This window comes from Ornithorhynchus anatinus, chromosome 3 (assembly GCF_004115215.2).
Source record: "Ornithorhynchus anatinus isolate Pmale09 chromosome 3, mOrnAna1.pri.v4, whole genome shotgun sequence".
NCBI classification, from domain to species: domain Eukaryota; kingdom Metazoa; phylum Chordata; class Mammalia; order Monotremata; family Ornithorhynchidae; genus Ornithorhynchus; species Ornithorhynchus anatinus.
In genome coordinates, this window is record NC_041730.1 from 47,895,780 (window position 1) to 47,916,426 (window position 20,647).

At 48.4% G+C, this 20,647-nt stretch overlaps 1 protein-coding gene across 1 annotated transcript in view; it reads right to left on the reverse strand.

Moving 5' to 3' along the window:
• Positions 1-20,355, reverse strand: part of KIF11 (kinesin family member 11) — a 41,652-nt gene extending 21,297 nt beyond the window's left edge. Inside the window, exons 1-9 of the mRNA XM_029061519.1 lie at positions 20,239-20,355; positions 14,323-14,455; positions 13,965-14,062; positions 13,808-13,886; positions 8,275-8,460; positions 8,051-8,175; positions 3,942-4,032; positions 3,523-3,765; positions 2,395-2,490 (exon numbers count right to left, since the gene is read on the reverse strand). Of these exons, the coding sequence (XP_028917352.1) occupies positions 2,395-2,490; positions 3,523-3,765; positions 3,942-4,032; positions 8,051-8,175; positions 8,275-8,460; positions 13,808-13,886; positions 13,965-14,062; positions 14,323-14,455; positions 20,239-20,300 (1,113 nt within the window). The 5' untranslated portion in view covers positions 20,301-20,355. The remainder of the gene's footprint in view (positions 1-2,394; positions 2,491-3,522; positions 3,766-3,941; positions 4,033-8,050; positions 8,176-8,274; positions 8,461-13,807; positions 13,887-13,964; positions 14,063-14,322; positions 14,456-20,238) is intronic.
• Positions 20,356-20,647: the final 292 nt, after the last annotated feature.

The following is a 20,647-nucleotide window of genomic DNA, read 5'->3' on the forward strand; positions in this document are numbered from 1 at the left end:
AAAGCACCCCTTGGTTCCAATAGATGTCAAAGATACTTTGAGAAGCAGAATGGCCTGTGGGATAGAGTATTGGCCTGAGAGTCAGAAGGACCTGGGTTCTAATCCTGGCTCTGCCACTTGTCTGCTGTGTGAGCTTGGGCAAGTCACTTAACCTCTGTGCCTCAGTTACCTCATCTGTAAAACGGGGATTAATATTGAGAGTCCCATGTGGGACAGGGACTGTGTGTCCAGCCTAATTTGCTTGTATTCACTCCAGCGCTTAGAACAGTGCCTGGCACATAGTAAGTGCTTAACAAATGCCATAATTATTAATAATTTAAATTATTTTTATCAACGTATCTAAACGACCAGCTGCACCAGCCCCACTACTACCAAAAAGACACTCAATCAATTGTATTTATTCAGTGCTTACTGTATGCGGAGCAAGAAAGGCCATCACTTATGATGCTAACACCTAGTATTAGAGAAATGGCATGACCTAGTGAAAGAAGCATGAGTTTAGGAGTCAGAGGACCTGGGTTCTAATCCCGGTTCCCCCACTTGCCTGCTGGGTGACCTTGGACAAGTCACTAAACTTTTCTGTGCCTCAAGTTTCCCGATCAATAAACTCTCTTCCTACTTGGATTGTGAGCTCTATGTGGGGTAGGGACTGTGTCCCACCAGATTATCTTGTAATAATAATAATTGTGGTATTTGTTAAGTGCTTTTACTGTCCTTACTGTACTGGGCGAAAAGATAGTCTGGACTGAGCCAGCCAACAGAGTTAGGCTAAAGCCCCAAGCTTGGTGTTTCTCAAAGTGCCCCAACAGCATAAGTTAAAAAATAAAATAAAGTAAAAAATTTGTGGGTTTTTTATTTTATTTTAATGTTATTTGTTAAGTGCTTACTATGTGCCAGGCACTGTACTAAGCAGTGAGGTAGATATAAATTAATCAGATTGGACACACTCCGTGTCCTACATGGGGCTCACAACGTCAATGCCCATTTAACAGAGATATGAACTGAGGCACAGAGGAAGTGATATCGCTTGCCCAAGGTCACACAGCAGAGAAGTGGATGGGGGGAGATTAGAACCCAGGTCATCCTGACTTTCAGGCCTCTAGGCCACGCTGCTTCTCTTTGTCAGCTCTGTGTCCGGGGCTGAGGCCGGGTCAGGCTCTCTCCCAGTGAGACCCAGACAGTGGGATCCAGCTTCTTCCATGTTTGCGAGGAAGAGAGTGTGCTAATGCGATTCCTCTCTTCAGGGGCTCCAGGAGGCTGGGCTTCCAAGCTGTATGATGTACCTTTAAAGGTTCCCGAGGGTAAGCAAGCGTTCAGAAGTTTGCTTTGCCACTAGCCACGAGGGAAAACAGAATGTTTACCACATAACTACTAGAGGACAGATGCTCCTTCTGGCCACCTCTGAGGCCATTTTCTTACAGCTGCTGTGAACTGCTCATTTCATATTTCAAAAATTCCACATTCTGCTTTTGTTTAAGGTTTTCGGCAACTCGAATTTTTCAAATGAGGGATGCGGTGTGTGTGTGTGTTTTATGATATTTGATAAGCACTTACCCTGCACCGGGCAGTGTTCTAAGCCCTGGGGTAGATACGAGATACAGTTTGGACACAGTGCCTGTCCTATGTGGGGCTCCCAGTCTTAATTCCCATTTTACAGATGAGGTGGCTGAGGCACAGAGGAGCAAAGTGACTTCCCCAAGGTCACACAGCAGACAAGTTGCGCAGCTGGAATTAGAACCCAGGTCCTTCTAACTCCAGATCTGTGCTCTATCCACTAGCCCACGGTGCGGCCTTAAAGTGGCTGCACTGTATTACAGCTTCCAGGGGCTGGGGTCTTTAGCTTCCTGTTCTCTCACCTATTTAGACTGTGAGCTCTCAGTAGCTTCCCCATCGCTGCTACAGGGCATCAGTCATTCCCATTTTGTATTGGGCAGAATCTGACCGACATGTTGCATATCTCAAGTTCTACCTCTCTACGAGCCATGTTCTAGCCTGCTCTTCCTCATGTTCTAGCTAGTTCTTCCTCAAGTGGTTCCGAGAGCCGAAGATAAGGTTTTGAGTCCCAAATTCATATAACTCATCCAAAGTTCCCTATTTATTCCACCCCTTCCAGGGGGTAAGGGAAGAAAAGTGAGTTCAACTGTTATTACGGTAAGGCAGTTTGGGTAGGTTAAATTAATTTTATTTCATACTGTTTCAGGGTGCCAAAGTATTTAAGGTAATTTACAGTCACTTGAGACACTGCAAGGGAGGGGGTAGGCTCAAATGGCAGGACTGGCTGGACAGGTTGGCTTCATGTGCAACTGTCCTAAGAGAGTTGGTCAGTTCTTAAACTCTAGTTTTGAGCAAACGCAAGTTAAAATTGCCATAATGGAGGAAACTCAAAATGATTACCTTAATAAGAGCTTTTTTGGTCAACTTCTGATTAATTTCCGGTTTATTCATGATATTCTTGGCTCTATGAGCATATTCCAAAGTACTCAGAGTTTCCTATTGAACAAAGACAGGAAGTTAGTCAAAAAGGCTACGGTTCCAGTACCGTTTTATCCCACTGGGTCCAGAATAGTTCCAATAGGTTGACCAAGGTGGAGGTCTCAAGGGCAGCCACAGGTAATGTCTTCACTCTCGACCAAAAAGGGCCCACCGGCGATGGATCTGTTCTGTTCCTTGGCCTTGATGACCTTGCCAAATACTCTAAGGAAAACTGAATCTCTCAGACATAAGCACCTCAAAGTCTTCCCCTCCCCTCTCCAACTCCTCCTTCTGTCTTCACCCTGCTCCAGAAACTAGTCATATCTACTCCTGACTTCTGAATCAGCCTCCTCAGTGGTCTCCCTGCCTCCAGTCTCTTCCCTCTCCAGTTACTGGCATCATTTTTCTAAAATATTCTGCTCCTGTAATCCATTAGAGAATGGCACGAACAAAAATAAATTACAGATACATCAATAAGTGCTGTGGGGCTGAAGTGGGGGGTGAATTAAGGGTACAAATCCAAGTGCGACGGTGACGTGGGAGTGGGTGAAGAGGAAATGAGGGCTCAATCCGGGAAGGCCTCTTGGAGATGTGCCTTCGATAAGGCTTTGAAGGTGGGGAGAGTGATCGTTTGTCGGCTATGAAGGGGAGAGTTTCCAGACCAGAGGGAGGACACAGACCAAGATAGAGAGATCAAGGTATAGTGAGTCGCAAACCCAGACTGTCCATCTTTAAACTGAAAGCTCCTTCAGTCAGTCAATTGTATTAATTGAGAGATAACTCTGTGCAGAGCACTGGACTAAGCATTTGGGAGAGTACAATATAACAATAAACCGATTTATTCCGTGCCCATCAGTCTAGAGGGGAAGAGAACTCATCTACCCGCACTGTTGTATAATCCCAAAGCGTTCAGTACAGCGTTCTGCATTCAGTAAGCGCTCAATAAATACCACTGAATGAATGATTGATTGGAACTTTTCTGAAGGCTGCCATAGGAATAATAAATGTGGCTAGTATCTTCTGGGCCGGGGAGGGAGGACAGTTTCTCACCTCTAGATTGAGGGATGCAGGAGAAATCGTAGCAATTATGGATGTCTTGGTGCGGCCTCCGAGAGAATCTTGGAGGATTCTCGTTAGTTTGGATTCCCTGTACGGAATATGTGGCGTTCTCTCTACCAGGGCAGTAATAACCCTTCCCAAAGTTAACAGGGACTGATTGATGTTTCCAGCTTCACGAGCTCTTTTGTCAACTGCTCCGGAGCGACCAATGTTTTCACTTCCTGCAAGATCAACCTTGTGAAAATTGGAGGGGGAGGAGAGAGAAAACAAAAGCCTTGAGTGGGTCCCAAATCAGTCGAAAATGTCAGCAAACATTTTCCAGTTGACGAGTTTCTTCCCAACCGATAACGCCTCCACTGATTCCAAACATTCATGAGGTTGGTTAAGCGGCTTGGGGTAGCGGTACTTACCAAGTTCAGTTTCCCGATTTTAACAAGCTCTTCTCCATCGACAGTGGTTTCTTTCATGTGTATTGTAACAGAAAACACAGAGTGGGAACGACTGAAAAAAAGCAAGGTCATTAAAAACAGTCTTTAGGAAACAAGGTATCATACAATGGATGAAGACATCGAAGACATCGATCAGGATATCTCTGTCAAAGCCAATCACCCGCACGCCAAGCCAAGCTCCTCTCGTTGTGGCCCAAACTTCTCCACAAGGCCGGAGCCTGTGGCCATTAGCCCTCTTCCCCGGTGGGATACAGAGGGGAACCCAAAGGAGCCTTTGTGGCTTTCAGATCATAGAGGCAGTAGCACCTCAGAGGGCCAATTGGTCCCCCTCATCCTGTCCTCTTCCCACCACACATTCCCTCTTCCTGTTACCCTCTCCTGTCATCCCCCCAAGTGCTCCTTCTCTCTCAACACCTGCCAATCCCAATCCCTAATGTCAATCCCGTTACGAGGATTTAGAGACTTCTCTAAATCCCCCTCAATCCACAACCTGCCCTCGGCACTCATTCCTCTTCCCCGTTGGAGACTTGGAGGTCACGTCGATGACGCTGTCTCCCCACCCTGCCGTATCTCAAGGGGGCCTCATCTCCTCCCACTGTGCCAGACCGATGGGGAAAGGGAGTAGGACCTGCTTTTTGCCCCCCCCCCCCCCCCCCCCCATCCACCACATTGCTTTTGCTCTACTTCGTCCCCTCCATCTCTCTCCTTTTCCTTCGAGTCTCCCATCATCCACCTCTACTAGTTGCTGATATCTACCGCCCCCCCTGGCTCCTCTGCATTTCTCGCTAATATTCATGCTTGTCTCACCCTCCTGCTCTCCCCTGCTTCAAAGCCCTATTGAAGGCACATCTCCTCCAAGACGCCTTCCCTGACTAAGCCCTCCTTTCCTCTTTTCCCACTGCCGCTGCATCACCTTGACTCGTTTCCTTTATTCATCCCCACAGCACTTATGTCCATATGTGTAATTTATTTATTTACATTAATGTCTGTTTCCCCCTCCAGACTGTAAGCTCATTGTGGGCAGGGAACGTATCTGTTTATTGTTATACTGTACTCACCCAAGTGCTCAGAACAGTGCTCTGCACACAGTAAGCGCTTAATAAATAGGATCGAATGAATGAACCCCCTTCTCCCATGCCAATCCTTGAGGATTTCTGCATCTATGATGATTCCCAAGCCACCTGTTTCCTCTCCCCCACTGACTACTTATTACCCTTCGGCCATTCACAAAGGGTGTACACAGGCTTAATCTGGTCACCTCCAAAGAACACCTCTCACGCTCTCACGGCTTTGACTACCATCTCTATGCAGGTGACACGCTGATCTACATCTCCGCCCCTGTCCTCTCCCCCTCCCTTCAGGCTCGCATCTCCTCCTGCCTCCGGGACCTCTCCACCTGGATGTCGGCCCGCCACCTAAAACTCAACATGAGCAAGACTGAGCTCCTCATCTTCCCTCCCAAACCCGGTCCCCTCCCAGGCTTCCCTATCACCGTGGATGGCACAACCATCCTTCCCGTCTCTCGGGCCCGCGATCTCAGTGTCATCCTTGACTCGTCTCTCTCGTTCACCCCATACATCCTATCCGTTACTGAGACCTTTACAATATTGCCGAGATCCGCCCTTTCCTCTCCACCCAAACGGCTACCTTACTGCTACGGGCTCTCGTGATATCCCGGCTAGACTACTTTGTCAGCCTTCTCTCTGATCTTCCTTCCTCCTCTCTCGCCCCGCTCCGGTCTATTCTTCACTCCGCTGCCCGGCTCATCTTCCTGCAGAAACGATCTGGGCATGTCACTCCCCTTCTTAAACAACTCCAGTGGTTGCCTATCAACCTCCGCTCCAAACAAAAACTCCTCACTCTAGTTTTCAAGGCTCTACATCACCTTGCCCCTTCCTACAGCCCACCCCGCACGCTCCGCTCCTCCGCCGCCCACCTCCTCGCCGTCCCTCGGTCTCGCCTATCCCGCCGTCGGCCCCCGGGCCACGTCCTCCCGCGGTCCCAGAACGCCCTCCCTCCTCACCTCCGCCAAACTGATTCTCTTCCCCTCTTCAAAACCCTACTTAAAACTCACCTCCTCCAAGAGGCCTTCCCAGACTGAGCTCCTCTTCTCCCTCTACTCCCTCTACCACCCCCCTTCACCTCTCCGCAGCTTAACCCTCTTTTCCCATCTCCCTCTGCTCCTCCCCCTCTCCCTTCCCATCCCCTCAGCACTGTACTCATCTGCTCGACTGTATATATTTTCATTACCCTATTTATTTTGTTAATGAATTGTATATCGCCTCGATTCTATTTAGTTGCCATTGTTTTTACGAGATGTTCTTCCCCTTGACTCTATTTATCGCCATTGTTCTCGTCTGTCCGTCTCCCCGATTAGACCGTAAGCCCGTCGAACGGCAGGGACTGTCTCTACCTGTTGCCGACTTGTTCATTCCAAGCACTTAGTACAGTGCTCTGCACATAGTAAGCGCTCAATAAATACTATTTAATGAATGAATGAATGAACCTCTAACTTCATCGACTCCAACTCTCCGACCACAAATTTCTAACCCGCCACCTCACACCATCTGACTCCAATTCGGCCCTCACCCTGCCTCACTCTCCATACTCTAGACCCACTCTGTCTATCCCAGGCCATCACACCTCAACTAGATAGAAAACAAACACACTCTCGCTTCCGCCCCCTCTATGTCCCTCAACCTCCGCCCATCCTGAATCCTTCACCGCTCCAGCACCTCCGACCCCCAGCCCTAGATCATAATTGCCTTCTCCACTCCTGCTCCCGTGAAGATGAACACAGCTGGCTTTGGACCAATTTCTCCCACCAATTCACCCTTTCAGGCTTTACCTTGGCAATGTTTCCTTCTCCGCAACCTTTCTCTTCCTCCTAGCACCAGCTTGCTTTCTGTGCCTTGATCATCTCTCTTGCCATTGACCCCTTGCTCACCTCCTACCTCTGGTCTGGAACACCCTCCCCCTCCAGATGCCAGACCACCACTCTCCCACCTTACAAACTTTCAACTCTCTCCAACTCTCTTATTTTCCTCCCAACCTCAGTGACCTTGTCTTTGTTGGTAAAATCGCGGCATCAGACATACACATCCCAAAACCTCCCTTTTAACCCCTCGACACTTTAGCTTTTCTTCCTCATCTCCCTCCTGCTTCCCAGCTGTCTTCCAAGTCGTCGTCTACATTTTAAAAAAGCCCTCTCTTGAACCCACAATAGCCTCCCGTTTTCCCATTCCTATCTAAACTCCTAGCATTTATCATTTTACATCTGCTATCTCAATTTCTTCACCACCAACTCTTTTCTCAACCCTCTGCCCACTGGCTTTTGCACGCGTTCAATTCTACCAAAACTGCTCTCTTCATAGTCACCAATGACCTCCTTATGCATCCTGATAATTCTCAAACTCTGCTACTTTTGACCTTGTGGGTCGTTCCCTCCTCCTCAAAACACTACCACTCTACTAATTGGATTCTCCTTCTCCCTCTCCTCTCTGCCTCATCCTCTAACTGTGGGTGTCACCCAAAGCTCCTGACATTGGGACAAGAAATCTGAGGTTCAAAGCTTGTGTTCAGCAGATAGCTTGTAGAGGCTGTGAGGTGTAATAATTAATAATAATAATAACGATAATAATAGTATTTAAGCACTTACTACGCTCCAAGGGCTGTTCTAAGCGCTGGGGCAGAGATAAAAGGTAATCAGGTGGGACACAGTCCCCCTCCCACATGGGGCTCACAGTCTTAATCCCCATTTTACAGCTGAGGTAACTGAGGCACAGAGAAGTGAAACCACTTCCCCAAAGTCACCCAGTTGACATATGGAGGAGCCTGGATTAGAACCCAGGTCCTCTGACTTCTAGGCCCGTGCTCTTTCCACTAGGCCGGGCTACTTCTCACATAGAAAATGAGAAACAGGTAATACACTGTCCACCTTTTGGGCTTGTGCGGAGAAAACTCCACTAGTCTTGCCAAATAAATGCAGCTTAAATCTCGAGGGGATTTAATTTGATCCGTGGCCCTCTGATCAACGAGGAGCACCGGGGAAAGGGTCACGTTTCTCTCACCTGGAGTAAGCATTCAAGAAAGTGGCTGCTGTCGTTCGTTTGGCTGCCCCCCTCTCCAAGATTTGGTAGACTTCATCTTTGTTGTGCACGGTGATTTCTTCCAAACCTTTGATGATGACTCCCCTCTGTCGTCGTATCAAGAACAGGTAAACAACGTATAACTTTTAGCTTCGGAAAGGTTATCGGCTCTTGAGGACTCAGAGACTAGAATTCAAGAAAATTACCTTGTTCCGGGGATCGTCAAACATTTGCAGTTTCTCGGAAACGTCGGCCGATGGATTCAGTAGATCGAAGAGTTCCTCGTTGTAGATTTCCAACAGGGAGACTTTGATCGAGAATTCCGTACCGTTCTCACTAAGTTTCTCAAATATCTGATGCAGCGTGCGGGGTATGATTCCAGCCAATGGATCCTGAAACAAAAGGACAATCAGTTACCGCCAGCTAACCAGCGGAAGGAGAATCAGACGTTTAGTCTCAAAAAGGGGAGATAGGATGGTGCAAGAGCGATCTAAAGGTTTTTATTTTTAAAATCAAGGGACCACATTATGAAGCAGGTCAAAAACTAGCATTTTTGATCTACACCAGCATTCTCGGACTTCAAACTAAGTCTACCGTATCTGGCTTTTAACCAGCTGAATCGCCTTTCTAGGTACCAGACCAAGTCCTCGGAAAGGAAAGCTTACTTTCGGAGAAACGGGAAGAGGAAATACCACAACCAGGCATCCAGGTAAGAAACTCCTCCTCATCGTGGCTAAAGGCAGATTAAGGAACTTTGTTGGACTTATTTCTCTCCCACACAAGAGGCAAAACTTTCTTTTCTCTAGCCTAATCTCAAGCCCCTCCAAATTCACACACTGCAAATCTTGAGGTGCTAGAAGCTGGGAAGGACAATCACACAATCTCCTCACACCCCTAATTCCTCTTGGAAATGAGGGAATAGGAGGATCTCATTTAAAAATTCCTTCCCTGCAACTGACCACAGGCTCAATTCTTCATCTCGGGAGGCACCTATCAACACGGACACGTGCTGAATCTCACCATCTCTAGTTATTGTACAACCTCTATCCTCACCAACTCCGAAATTCCTCTATCCGGAACACCAGCTCCTCGCCTGCCTTCCCTCCACATACATCTCGTTCCTTCACATCTGCCCTGTTCCCCAATAGAGACCTCCGATCTTTTGACCCCCCCCTCCAATTTTCTGAAGTCATCATACCCCATCTGGTCTCCACAACCAAACTACTTTCCTTCAGTGTATTTATTGAGTGCTGATTGTGTGCAGAACAAAGTACTAAGCACTTGGGAGAGTACAACACACTTGAGAGAATATATTATACTGAAGAAGCAGCAGGGCCTAGTGGATAGAGCACAGGCCTGAGAATCAGGAGAACCTGGGTTCTGATCCTGGCTCTGCAACTTGTTTATTATGTCACTTCACTTTTCTGAGCCTCAGTTTACCTCACCAGCAAAATGGGGACTAAGACTGTAAGCCCCAAGTGGGACATGGATTTTGTCCAACCCGATTGGCTTTTATCGACCCCAGAGCTTAGAACAGTGCCTGGCACGTTGTAAGCGCTTAGTAAGTATCATAAAATATATATACATATGAAGGAGCTGATGGACACATTCCCTGACCTGGAGCTTAAAGTCAAGAGGGGGTGCACAAATGCACATCTGATGCACAAATTCACACCACTCTCTCCACTGAACTCAACTCCATCTCACGTACCTCCTACCAATCCTCTCCCACCTCTTGATTGAGTTGTTCACACTTCATTTGCATTTTTTGAGTGCTGACTGTGTGCAAAGCACTGTTCTAAGTGCTTGGGAGAGTAGAATGTAACAACAGACATTCCTGCCCTCAGTTAGTTCACAGTCTAAAACTAGTTCACACCTGCTGTCTCCACTCCTCACAACTCTCTCCTTGTCCTCCTCCAATTGGCCTTCCACCCCCTTCACTCCACAGAAATTGCCCTCTGAGGTCCTTCTTACTAAATCCAATGGCTTCGACTCTATCCAATCCTCCTTGGCCTTTCTGCTGCTTGCCACCCTGTGGGCCGCCCCTTAGTCTTGGAAACACCACTGTCTTCCATCTCACAAGCCTGGGACCATGGTGCTAGCCTTGACACTTCTAGTTTAACCCACATTCAATCTGTCACCAAAACCCGTCACTTCTACCTTCACATCTGTGGAATCTGCCTTGTCCTCTCCATCAGAGCTACCACCCTGATTCACTTATCCTATCCTGCCTTGACTACTCCAGTCCACGTTAGAATCCCTGTTCTTTATAGAAAATTAAAAAAAAAAACAGACCACATCTCCCCACTCCTCAACCTTCTAGCCTGGAAGTTGCCCTCCTTTATAGCCAACAGATGACTAGTCTCCCGACCGTCAAGGCCTTCTTAAAATCACATCTCCGTCAAGGGGCTGTCTCGGACAAACCTCTCATCTTGCCTACTCCTACTCCCTTGTGCATCACCTATGCGCTTGGACCTTTATCCTCTAAGCAGTTGACATTTACCCCGCCTTCAGCCCCACAGTATTTATGTACATATCTATTTTTATATCTGTCTCCCCCTCTAGACTGCAAGTTCTTTGTGGATAGGGACTGTGCCTATCAATTCTGTTATATTCTCCGAAGAGCGGTGGTTTGTCCATAATAAAAGTTCAGTACCACTGACTGACAGACTCGGTAATGGTCCTGCAAACCCAGAATGAAATGCAAAGCAGTTCACCTGGATGAAAAACAAGGTCAAAGATCCAGAGGGGAGAAAGATGGGTCAGACACTGAGTTAGCAGAAAGAAGCTTGGGGGGTGGGGGTCATAGACCCACGTGAACATTAGTTTATAATATAGTGCCAGTATTAAAAGCAATATTTTACTACTGGGATGAAGTCTAGTAGTCACTGTAGTCTAGTAGTCACTGTACTGGTCAGATGGATTAGAATACTGAGAACAGGTTTTAGTTTTCCTCCTTTAAAACTTCCTGGCTTTTAGGATGAAAAAACAGTGGCACAACAGGCTACTAAGACTTTGGGAGCCTCCATCCCCGAATAGGGAAAAATATAACTACCTGCCATTCAGCCTTGAGGAGGGATGGGAGCAGCATGTCCTAGCGGAAAGAGTTCAGGTCTAAGAGGCAAAAGACCTGGGCTCTAATCCCCGTTTTGCCACTGCCCTCTTCTATGACCCTGGGCGGGTCACTTAATTTCTCTGTGCCTCACTTCCTCATTTGCAAAAGTCAATGGGGTTTACTGAGCACTTATTTTATGCAGATAATTGTACTAAGCACTTGGGAAAGAACAGTTCAATACGAGTTGGCAGACAATCCCTGCCCACAAGAAGTTTGCAGTCTACGGGAGGGGACAGACTTGAAATAGTAATGAAGATATAGCAAGTCACTTCACTTCTCTGTGCTTTGGTTACTTTATCTGTAAAACGGGGATTGAGACTGTGAGTCCCACATGGGACGGGGACTGTGTCCGACTTGATTTGCTTGTATCCACCCCAGCGCCTGGTACATAATAAGTGCTTAAAATATCATTAATATTATTATTATATGTACATGAGCTCTGGGGGGATGGGGTGGATATCAAAGTACTTAAACGGATAGTCAGCCAAATGCACAGTTGACGGTGGGGAGAGGACACAAGGGCTGAGTCGGGAAAGACCTCTTGGAGGAGATGTGATTTTAGGAGGGTTTTGAAGGTTGGAAGTGCTTTTGAAGGGTTTTGAGAGGAGGTCTGTCAGAAAAGACGAGAGAGGGAGTTCCAGGCCTGAGGATTCTATACCTGTTCGCCCTCTCCCTTAACCTGTGAAGCCCATGTGACACGGGGTCTGTGCCTTACTTGATTATCGTATATCTACACCAGGTCTTAATCCAGTGCCTGGCATGTAGTAAGTGCTTAAATACCACGAGCATTATTTTTAGTAGTAGAAGGAAGAAAAAGCAGCAGCGTATTCCCCAAGCTCAGACTTCTCCCTTTCAGACAAAATGGCTGCCGATTCCCTGGGTTCCTCCCTCAGGCCCTGAAAGCACAGCAGGGTTAAAAAACTGTACACTCTTGAGGATAGAAATATTCTATGATTTTCTTTTATTTCCCTAAATGCCTGGACCAGTACTCTAAACGGAGTAGGTGCTCAGTAAATGATGATATCGACTGCACTGTTAAATCATCCTGGAGTTTTTTCTGCAGGTGAAAATGGCCCCTAGTAAATGGGTGGCTAACCCAGGGGAAGGTGGAAGACCATTTGCCACCTGGCAAGCTCCTAATAGTCGATCGATTTAAAGTTCACAGCTGTCAAATAAGAGGACCCCCTTTATTGTCTCAACAAGTTAAAGGCCAACCTACCTGGATGAGACGATACCTGCTCAAGAATTGAGTCTGGGGCCAGGAACAGAAGGAAATCGAAATGTGCTCGTTAATCGGTGAATTTTGGTGGGGAATGAGTCCAGACTGCAATTTCTCCATCCCGTAAACATTCCTGCATCAGCATGCTAGAGTATTAAAGGTTACTCATAATATTAAAGGTTGCTCAGCTAGTTTAGAGTTGCTGCAGGGCTTTCCTGCACTCATCCTCATGAGCTCTTCCCTCAGCTTCTGCAATCTGGACTCATTCCCTACCAAAATTCACTGGTTTCCAGTAGGAAAGATTTCATACTTGAACCACACACTAAAGTGAGAAAACAGAAAACTCTACAAAAGGCAGCTTTTCTTAACCACAGAGCAGGATTAAATAGGGAATTCTAATGCTTTCCAAGTCTGGTTTGGAGGGAAAATAAGCAGAATTAAGTTCCTGTTAGTGGATTGGGGCAGCAATTACTGAGTAATACTAACAGTCTCCGAACAAGCGTGAAAGGTTGAGGACCTTAGGATTATAAAACTTTGACATGGTTTAGATCGGGAAACGTTCGGGCTTGTGTGTGGGTTTGGGGAGGGCTCAGGAAAAGTGCAAATGTCTTGTGGGGGATTGTCGGGATAGTCCAGATTTCAATGTGGCCTCCAGGCAGACCCTCCATCCCCAAACTGAGGGGATGACACCACCCCCAGGACCAATTAAGGACACCAACTCTCCTCAGGGTTAGGACAGCCAGCCTCACCGTGGGTAAAACGTATGCTCTGCCCAGTTAACAAGTTAGCCCGGTGGTGTTGATCTGTTCTTGGGGGGTTAGTGTAGGCCGGCGCTAAAAAGGCTTTGGAGGCAGAAGTCCTAGGTGCTGAAATGGAGAGACCAAGATGGCGGGCCTGATTGGATCTTCCACACCGGTTTCTTTCTCAACTCTGAAAGCTGAAGCTCTTTTCCTGAAGCTCTTCTTTGAGAAGCAGTGCGGTCTAATGGATAGAGCCCGGGCTTGAGACTCAGATCCGGCTCCACCACGGGTCTGCTGTGTGACCTTGGGCAAGTCACTTCACTTCTCTGGGCCTCAGTTCCCTCATCTGTCAAATGGGGATTAAGACTGTGAGCTCCATGTGGGACAGGGACGGTGTCCAACCGGATTAGCTTGGATCTACCCCAGCGTTTAATACCGGCATTATCTCCCAGCAAGTTCAATAATAATAATAATGGCATTTGCTATGCACTTCCCATGTGCCAGGAACTGTTTTAAGCACTGGAGTGGATACAAGCTAATCGGGTTGTGCACATTAAGTGCTTATTGCAATGCAGATTGCCGAACAAAGCGCCGGGAGAGGATACACAGGTGGAAAATAGACCCGGCCCCCGGGGGTCTCAGTAGGAGAGAGAGAAAACACATACTTCTTCCCAGGTGTACTCTTCATTAGGTGACCGCTCTCCCTCCATAGTAAACGTCTTTCCGGTACCGGTTTGGCCATATCTGTAAATGGGAATCGTGAGAGTTTTTAGCTGGATGCTGCAGACCACCAAGCTGAGAAGGCAGCGTCGTCTCACTTACGCAAAGATGGTGCAGTTGTATCCCATAATGACTTCATCCAAGATAGGGCACACCACACTCCTGTAGACATCGATTTGTTTTGTGGAGGGCCCAAAAACCTAGTAAAGGAAACCCAGACAGAGGGGTTATTAGACAGTGCTTTTCCCAGAGATCCTATAAATGAAGACTGCTGGCAGTAAAATACAGTGAGTATTTTGAGGCCTCTCGGCGGCCGGGTGGAGGCACTGTACCTCTGAGCCCCCAGATTGAATTCAGGGAGGGATTTAGGTACAGGAGGAATCCAGATGAGGGGAGACTCCGGCTTAGGGGTTAAGATTATGCTTTACAATAAAAAAAAAAAACCCAAAAGCAGCAATACCATATCAAAAGTATACGTCTTCCTTGCGGATTTGTCAGTCACTCCTCCGGTGCGAATGTTGACTTCTTTTTTGGCCTGGTCACATTCTACCACAGCATGGGGGCCTGCTTTGCGTTCTGACAGGTTAAAGGGCCTATTAAAAAAAAAAGTCATTTAATGCATACCTATAACACCTTCACATTTTCCATTCCTGTTGAATTCCTGTTGCTTGGTACTTGTTTTGATGTATATATACCTATAATTTTTATTTATATTGATGCTACTGATGCCTGTTGACTTCTTTTGATGTCCGCCTCCCCCCTTCTAGACTGAAAGCCCTTTGTGGGCAGGGATCGTCTCTCTTTTTTGCTGAATTGTACTTTCCAAATGTTCAGTACAGTGCTCTGCACACAGTAAGCGCTCAATAAATACGATCGAATGAATGACTGAGTGAACTCCAGTCTCAGTAGGGAAGACTTACTAGGGAGGCTGCTGTATAATGGAACTATAGAATGGGGGTCTTTGTGGTTTTTAAGGAAATTTGTTAAGTGTTTACTATGTGCCAATCACCGTATTAAGCACCGATGTAGAAACGAGATCGACAGGTTAGACACAGTCCATGTCCCCCACGGGGCTCCCAATTTTAATTGCCATTTCACAGATGAGGAAACGGAGGCATAGACAAGTGGCGGAGCTGGGATTCGAACCAAGGTCCTCTGACTCCCAGTCCTGTTCCCTTCCTACTAGGCCACGTTGCTTCGAGAATTTTCTAACTGAGGCCTTGACTACGAGGACTAGAATTCACTTGGGGAATCCCACTTTCAGTGTCCACCTTGAGGAGGGAAGGAGGCTAGACGTCAGGTAGAGGTGACAACAGATGGGAGAGAGTAGCAGATTCTTCCAAAAGGAATTGGAAAAAAAAACCCCAAAAAGACAAAAGGACAACTTCCATGTCTTCTGAGAAGAATTACCAGTAGCTGAAATATTGGAATTGTATGAGGAATGCTTAAAAAGTTCAGATATTAAACGCTGCACTTGATTTTGTTCTGATGACAAACCAAGTATTCCTAACCTCTACCATGCATTTAATAATAATAATAATAATAATCAAGGTATTTGTTAAGCGCTTACTATGTGCCAAGCACTATTCTAAGTACTGGGGTAGATACAAGATAATCAGCTTGTCCCACGTGGGGCTCACAGGCTTCATCCCCCTTTTCCAGATGAGGTAACTGAGGCCCAGAGAAGTGGAGTGACTTGCCCAGAGTCACACAGCTGACAAGTGGTGGAGTGGGGATTAGAACCCACGACCTCTGACTCCCAAGCCTGGGCTCTTTCCACTAAGCCACACTGCCCAGAAAATAAACTAACAGCACAGTTCTAGGAAGGGGCAAAACTAGGTAACAGCAACACGTGTAAGATAATTTAGCTACTCTTAAAGGTGAGGGTTAAGGTTCGAGAGATAGAGCTAGTCACCCATCACGTACGCTTGGGGCGATTGATCGATCAGGGGGATTTATTGAGCACTTACTGTGTGCAGAGCACCGTATTAAGTGCTTGGGAGAGAATAATACAACAGAGTTATAATAATAATTGGGGTGTTTGTTAAGCGCTTACTATGTGCCAAGCACTGTACTACATGCTAGGGTAGACACGAGATTAGCGGGTCCCACATGGGGCTCACAGTCTAGGTAGGAGGAAAAACAGGGATTGAATCCCCCACATTTCAGATGAGGGAACCGGGGTCACAGCAGACAAGCGGCGGAGGAGGGATTCGAACCCCGGTCCTTCTGACTTGCGGGCCCGTGCTCGATCCACTAATAATAATACTAATTATGGTAATTGTTAAGCGCTTACTATGTGCCAGGCTCTGGGGTAGATACAATCAAACGCGGTTGGACACAGTCCCTGTCCCACGAGGGGCTCACAGTCTCAATCCTCATTATACGGACGAGGTACACGAGGCCCGGAGAAGTAAAGCGAGTCACAGAGCAGAAACCTGTGCAGAGCACTGTACTAAGCGCTCGGAAAGTACAATTCAGCCAAACAGAGAGACGATCCCTGCCCACAACGGGCTTTCAGTCACAGAGCGGAGCCGGAATTAGAACCCATGACCTTCCGACTCCCAGGCCAGGGCTCTATCCACTATGACAGAGTGAAGAAGAAGAGCAGCAGCGCGGAGAAGCAGCGTGGCTCAGTGGAAAGAGCATGGGCTTTGGAGTCAGGGCTCATGAGTTCGAATCCCAGCTCTGCCACTTGTCGGCTGTGTGACTGTGGGCGAGTCACTTAACTTCTCTGTGCCTCAGTTCCCTCATCTGTAAAATGGGGATTAAGACTGTGAGCCCCTCGTGGGACAACCTGATTCCCCTGTGTCTACCCCAGCGCTTAGAACAGTGCTCGGCACATAGTAAGCGCTTAACAAATACCAACATTATTATTATTATTATGACACGCTGCTTCTCTATTAATAGATCGTGCTGCCAACTTTCCAGGGGAAGGCAGAAATCCTTCCCAGATATTATTTTGCAGAAACATCTATGCTCTGAAAACCTCAATTTTTCCTCCTCCCTCCAGGAAACTCTCCACAGATCTGCAAATTGACCTGCCAGTTTCCGGCAACGCCCGCCCTTCTTGTTTCGCTAAACATTCACCACCACCAAAACCTCGATGCCAGCTCTCCGTCGGGCTCAAAGAAGCGCCCCGCCTTTTTTTTATATAAAAGGCATCCGGTAAGCGCTTACGACGTGCCGGGCGCCGTACCGAACCCCGGGCTCACGGCCTTAATCCCCGTTTTACAGTTGAGGAAACTGAGGCACGGGGACGTGAAGTGACTTGAGGTAAAAAAGCAGGGAAGTGGCAGAGCTCACTAAATACCACTGAGGTACTTTCCATAAGCACCTAGTACAGTAAGCGCTCAAAAAGTACCAACGATTGGGAGGGTTTGGAGGGGATTCGGCTGAAGGATTAAGCAACGCGGCTGGAGAGGAACCTTCCCTGCAGTTTGAAATGTGGTAAAAAGCGGGAGGAAGTAGACGGATGACAGTTTCTCTGCAGCAGGGCCCAACCAGCAAAAACTGGATGGGGACAGAAGAGGCCTCGTAGCTCAGGTCAGGGGATGGACCACAGATCCGGGAGTCACAGGCCCCGAGTTCTAATCCCACCCCTGACCCCCGTCTGCTGTGTGACCTTGGCCAAGTCACAGCTTTTCTGACCCTATTTATTTTGTTAATGAGATGTACATCACCTCCATTCTATTTATTTGCTATTGCTTTAATATGTTCATTTATCCCCTTAATTCTATTTATTGCTATGGTTCTTGTCTATCCGTCTCCCCCGATTAGACCGTAAGCCCGTCAAAGGGCAGGCACTGTCTCCATCTGTTGCCGACTTGTTCATTCCAAGCGCTTAGTACAGTGCTCTGCACCTAGTAAGCGCTCAATAAATACTATTGAATGAATGAATGAATACCTAGGTCACCTCATCGGTAAAAACGGGGGTGAAAACCGGGAGCCCAACTGCGTCCAACCCGATTAGCTCGGAAACAGCCCAGCGCTTAGGACAGCGGCTAGCGTGGAGTGAGCTCTTAACGAATACCATTAAAATTATTTCCAGGGGCATTTTTTTTTTCCTTTTGGAAGGAGCTGGGTCTCCCAACTCACCAAAAGGAGCCCAAATCCACTCTACCCCAAGGATTCTCTCTCCCACCCCCATGCCCAGACGGGGCTTCTCGTTCCTTTTTTTCCGCCGGGTGTCTAATTGGACGGGAGGGCGGATTTTTAAAAATGCACCCGAGTCCATACTTATCGAGCACTCGCTCTGTGTGGAGCACTGGGGAGAGAACACTACAAAAGAACTGTATCTGTTGCCGATTTGTCCATTCCAAGCGCTTAGTACAGTGCTCTGCACATAGTAAGCGCTCAAATACTGAATGAATGAATGAACTATTATTATTAACTAGGAGACACTTTCTCTGCCCGTAACGACCCGATGAAACACTCCGGCACCGGCCCGCAATCCAATCAATCAATCCATTGTATTTCCTGGGTGCTTACTGTGTGCAGAGCACTGTACTAAGCGCTCGGGAGAATCCAACGGAGCTGGTAGACATGTTCCCAGCCCATACGGAGCTTCTGGGCTAGAGTGATTCGACCGATCGTACTTACTGAGCGCTTACCTTACGCAGAGCACTGTACGGCGCTTAGAACAGCGACTGGCACATAGTAGGTGCTTAACAAATACCATTATTAGTATTACCAAGCGCTTGGAAGAGCATTCATTCATTCAAAGACTATGTAGTGAGCACTCATGCCGCGCACAGCACTGTACTAAACGCTTGGGAGAGTCCAACAACAAACAGATACCTTCCCTGCTCACTCTGATCTCACAATCTAGAGGAGAGTGGAGCAGCTGATAGACACGTTCCCCGCCCACAGTCGAGACTCAGTCAACGCTATGTACTGAGTGCTTACCCTGTGCACAGCACTGTGCTAAGCGCATGGGGGGAACCACAATAAGACATTTAATCGTTACTAATGACTTCTCATGAGCATCAGGCCTGGGAATCGGGGCACCCCGGGGCAAAGACCTGGGAATCGGAAGGACCTGGGTTCTAATCCCGCTCCCCTCGTCTGCTGGGTGACCTTGGGCAAGTCACTTCACTACGTTTCCTTTCCCTCACCTGGGAAATGGGGGTTAAGACGCTGAGCCTTCAGTGGGACAGGGAGCGCGTCCATCCCGATGAACTTGGCTCTACCCCAGCGCTTAGAACAGTGCTTGTCACGGAGTAACAAAGGAGCAGCCTGGCTCAGTGGAAAGAGCCCGGGTTTGGGAGTCAGAGGTCGTGGGTTCTAATCCCGCTTCTGCCACCTGTCAGCTGGGTGACTTTGGGCCAGTCACTTCACTGGGCCTCAGTTTCCTCTGCTGTAAAAGGGGGATGAGGGCTGCGAGCCCTACCTGGGACACCCTGATGGCCTTGTACCTCCCCCAGCGCTTAGAACAGTGCTTGGCCCCTAGTAAGCGCTTAACACATTCATTCATTCAATAGTATTTATTGAGCGCTTACTATGTGCAGAGCACCAACATTATTATTAAATACCATCATCAGCTCCGACCTCCCCGCTCACTGAGTCGGATGTATGGCGCGCTCACGGCGTGCAGAACACTGTGCTAAGCGCTTGGGAGGATAAAACAGCGTGGCTCAGTGGAAAGAGCCCGGGCTTGGGAGTCAGAGGTCATGGGTTCGAATCCCGACTCCACCTCTTGTCAGCTGTGCGACTGTGGGCAAGTCACTTCTCTGGGCCTCAGTTCCCTCATCTGGAAAATGGGGATGAAGCCTGGGAGCCTCACGGGGGGCCACCCGATGACCCTGTCTCTCCCCCAGCGCTTAGAACAGCGCTCTGCACAGAGTCAGCGTTTAACAAATACCAACATTATTCTTCTTCTTCTTCTCTGTGCCTCAGTTCCCTCATCTGGAAAATGGGGATGAAGCATGGGAGCCTCACGGGGGGCCACCCGATGACCCTGCATCTCCCCCAGCGCTTAGAACAGCGCTCTGCACAGAGTCAGCGTTTAACAAATACCAACATTATTCTTCTTCTTCTCCTCTGTGCCTCAGTTCCCTCATCTGGAAAATGGGGATGAAGGCTGGGAGCCTCACGGGGGGCCACCCGATGACCCTGCGTCTCCCCCAGCGCTTAAAACAGCGCTCTGCACATAGGAAGCGCTTGCCAAATACCATTATTATTCTGCCACTCAGTCGCTGCTCCGGGCCTCAGTTTCCTCATCTGGAAAATGGGGATGGGAGACGTGGGTCGGCCCGAGGGCCTGGGAGGTCTCCCAGCGCTTAGGACAGTGCTTGGCACAGTATCATTAGAATAATCAATAATTATATTATCATTGATTATATAGCATCAACAAATCAGTGCCCGTCCGGCTCACCTGCAGCGCACCACCACCTGGATGTTCTTCCCCTTGTCCTCCTTCTTGGAGGCGGAGGCCATGGCGCCGGGAAAACCGGGATGAGCCGGGAGCCACCGAACACAACGCTCGCCCCCGCCCCGCCCGCGCGCGCCCCCGCGGCGATTTGAACGCCGTTCGCTGTTGCCGCGGCCAATCGCAGCCCGCCGGCCGCGAGGCACCACGGGAAGCCCGTTCAAAAGAGCGGGACCCCCCCCCCCCCGCCCGCCCTCGCGGCCGCCGAACTACGACTCCCAGAGGCCCCCGCGGAACTACCACTCCCAGAAGCCCCCGCGGACCCGCCGCCGAACTACCACTCCCAGAAGCCCCCGCGGCTTGCGCACAGCTCCCCGCCCCCCCCCCCCAGTTTGGGGCCTGGTTGGCCTTGGTG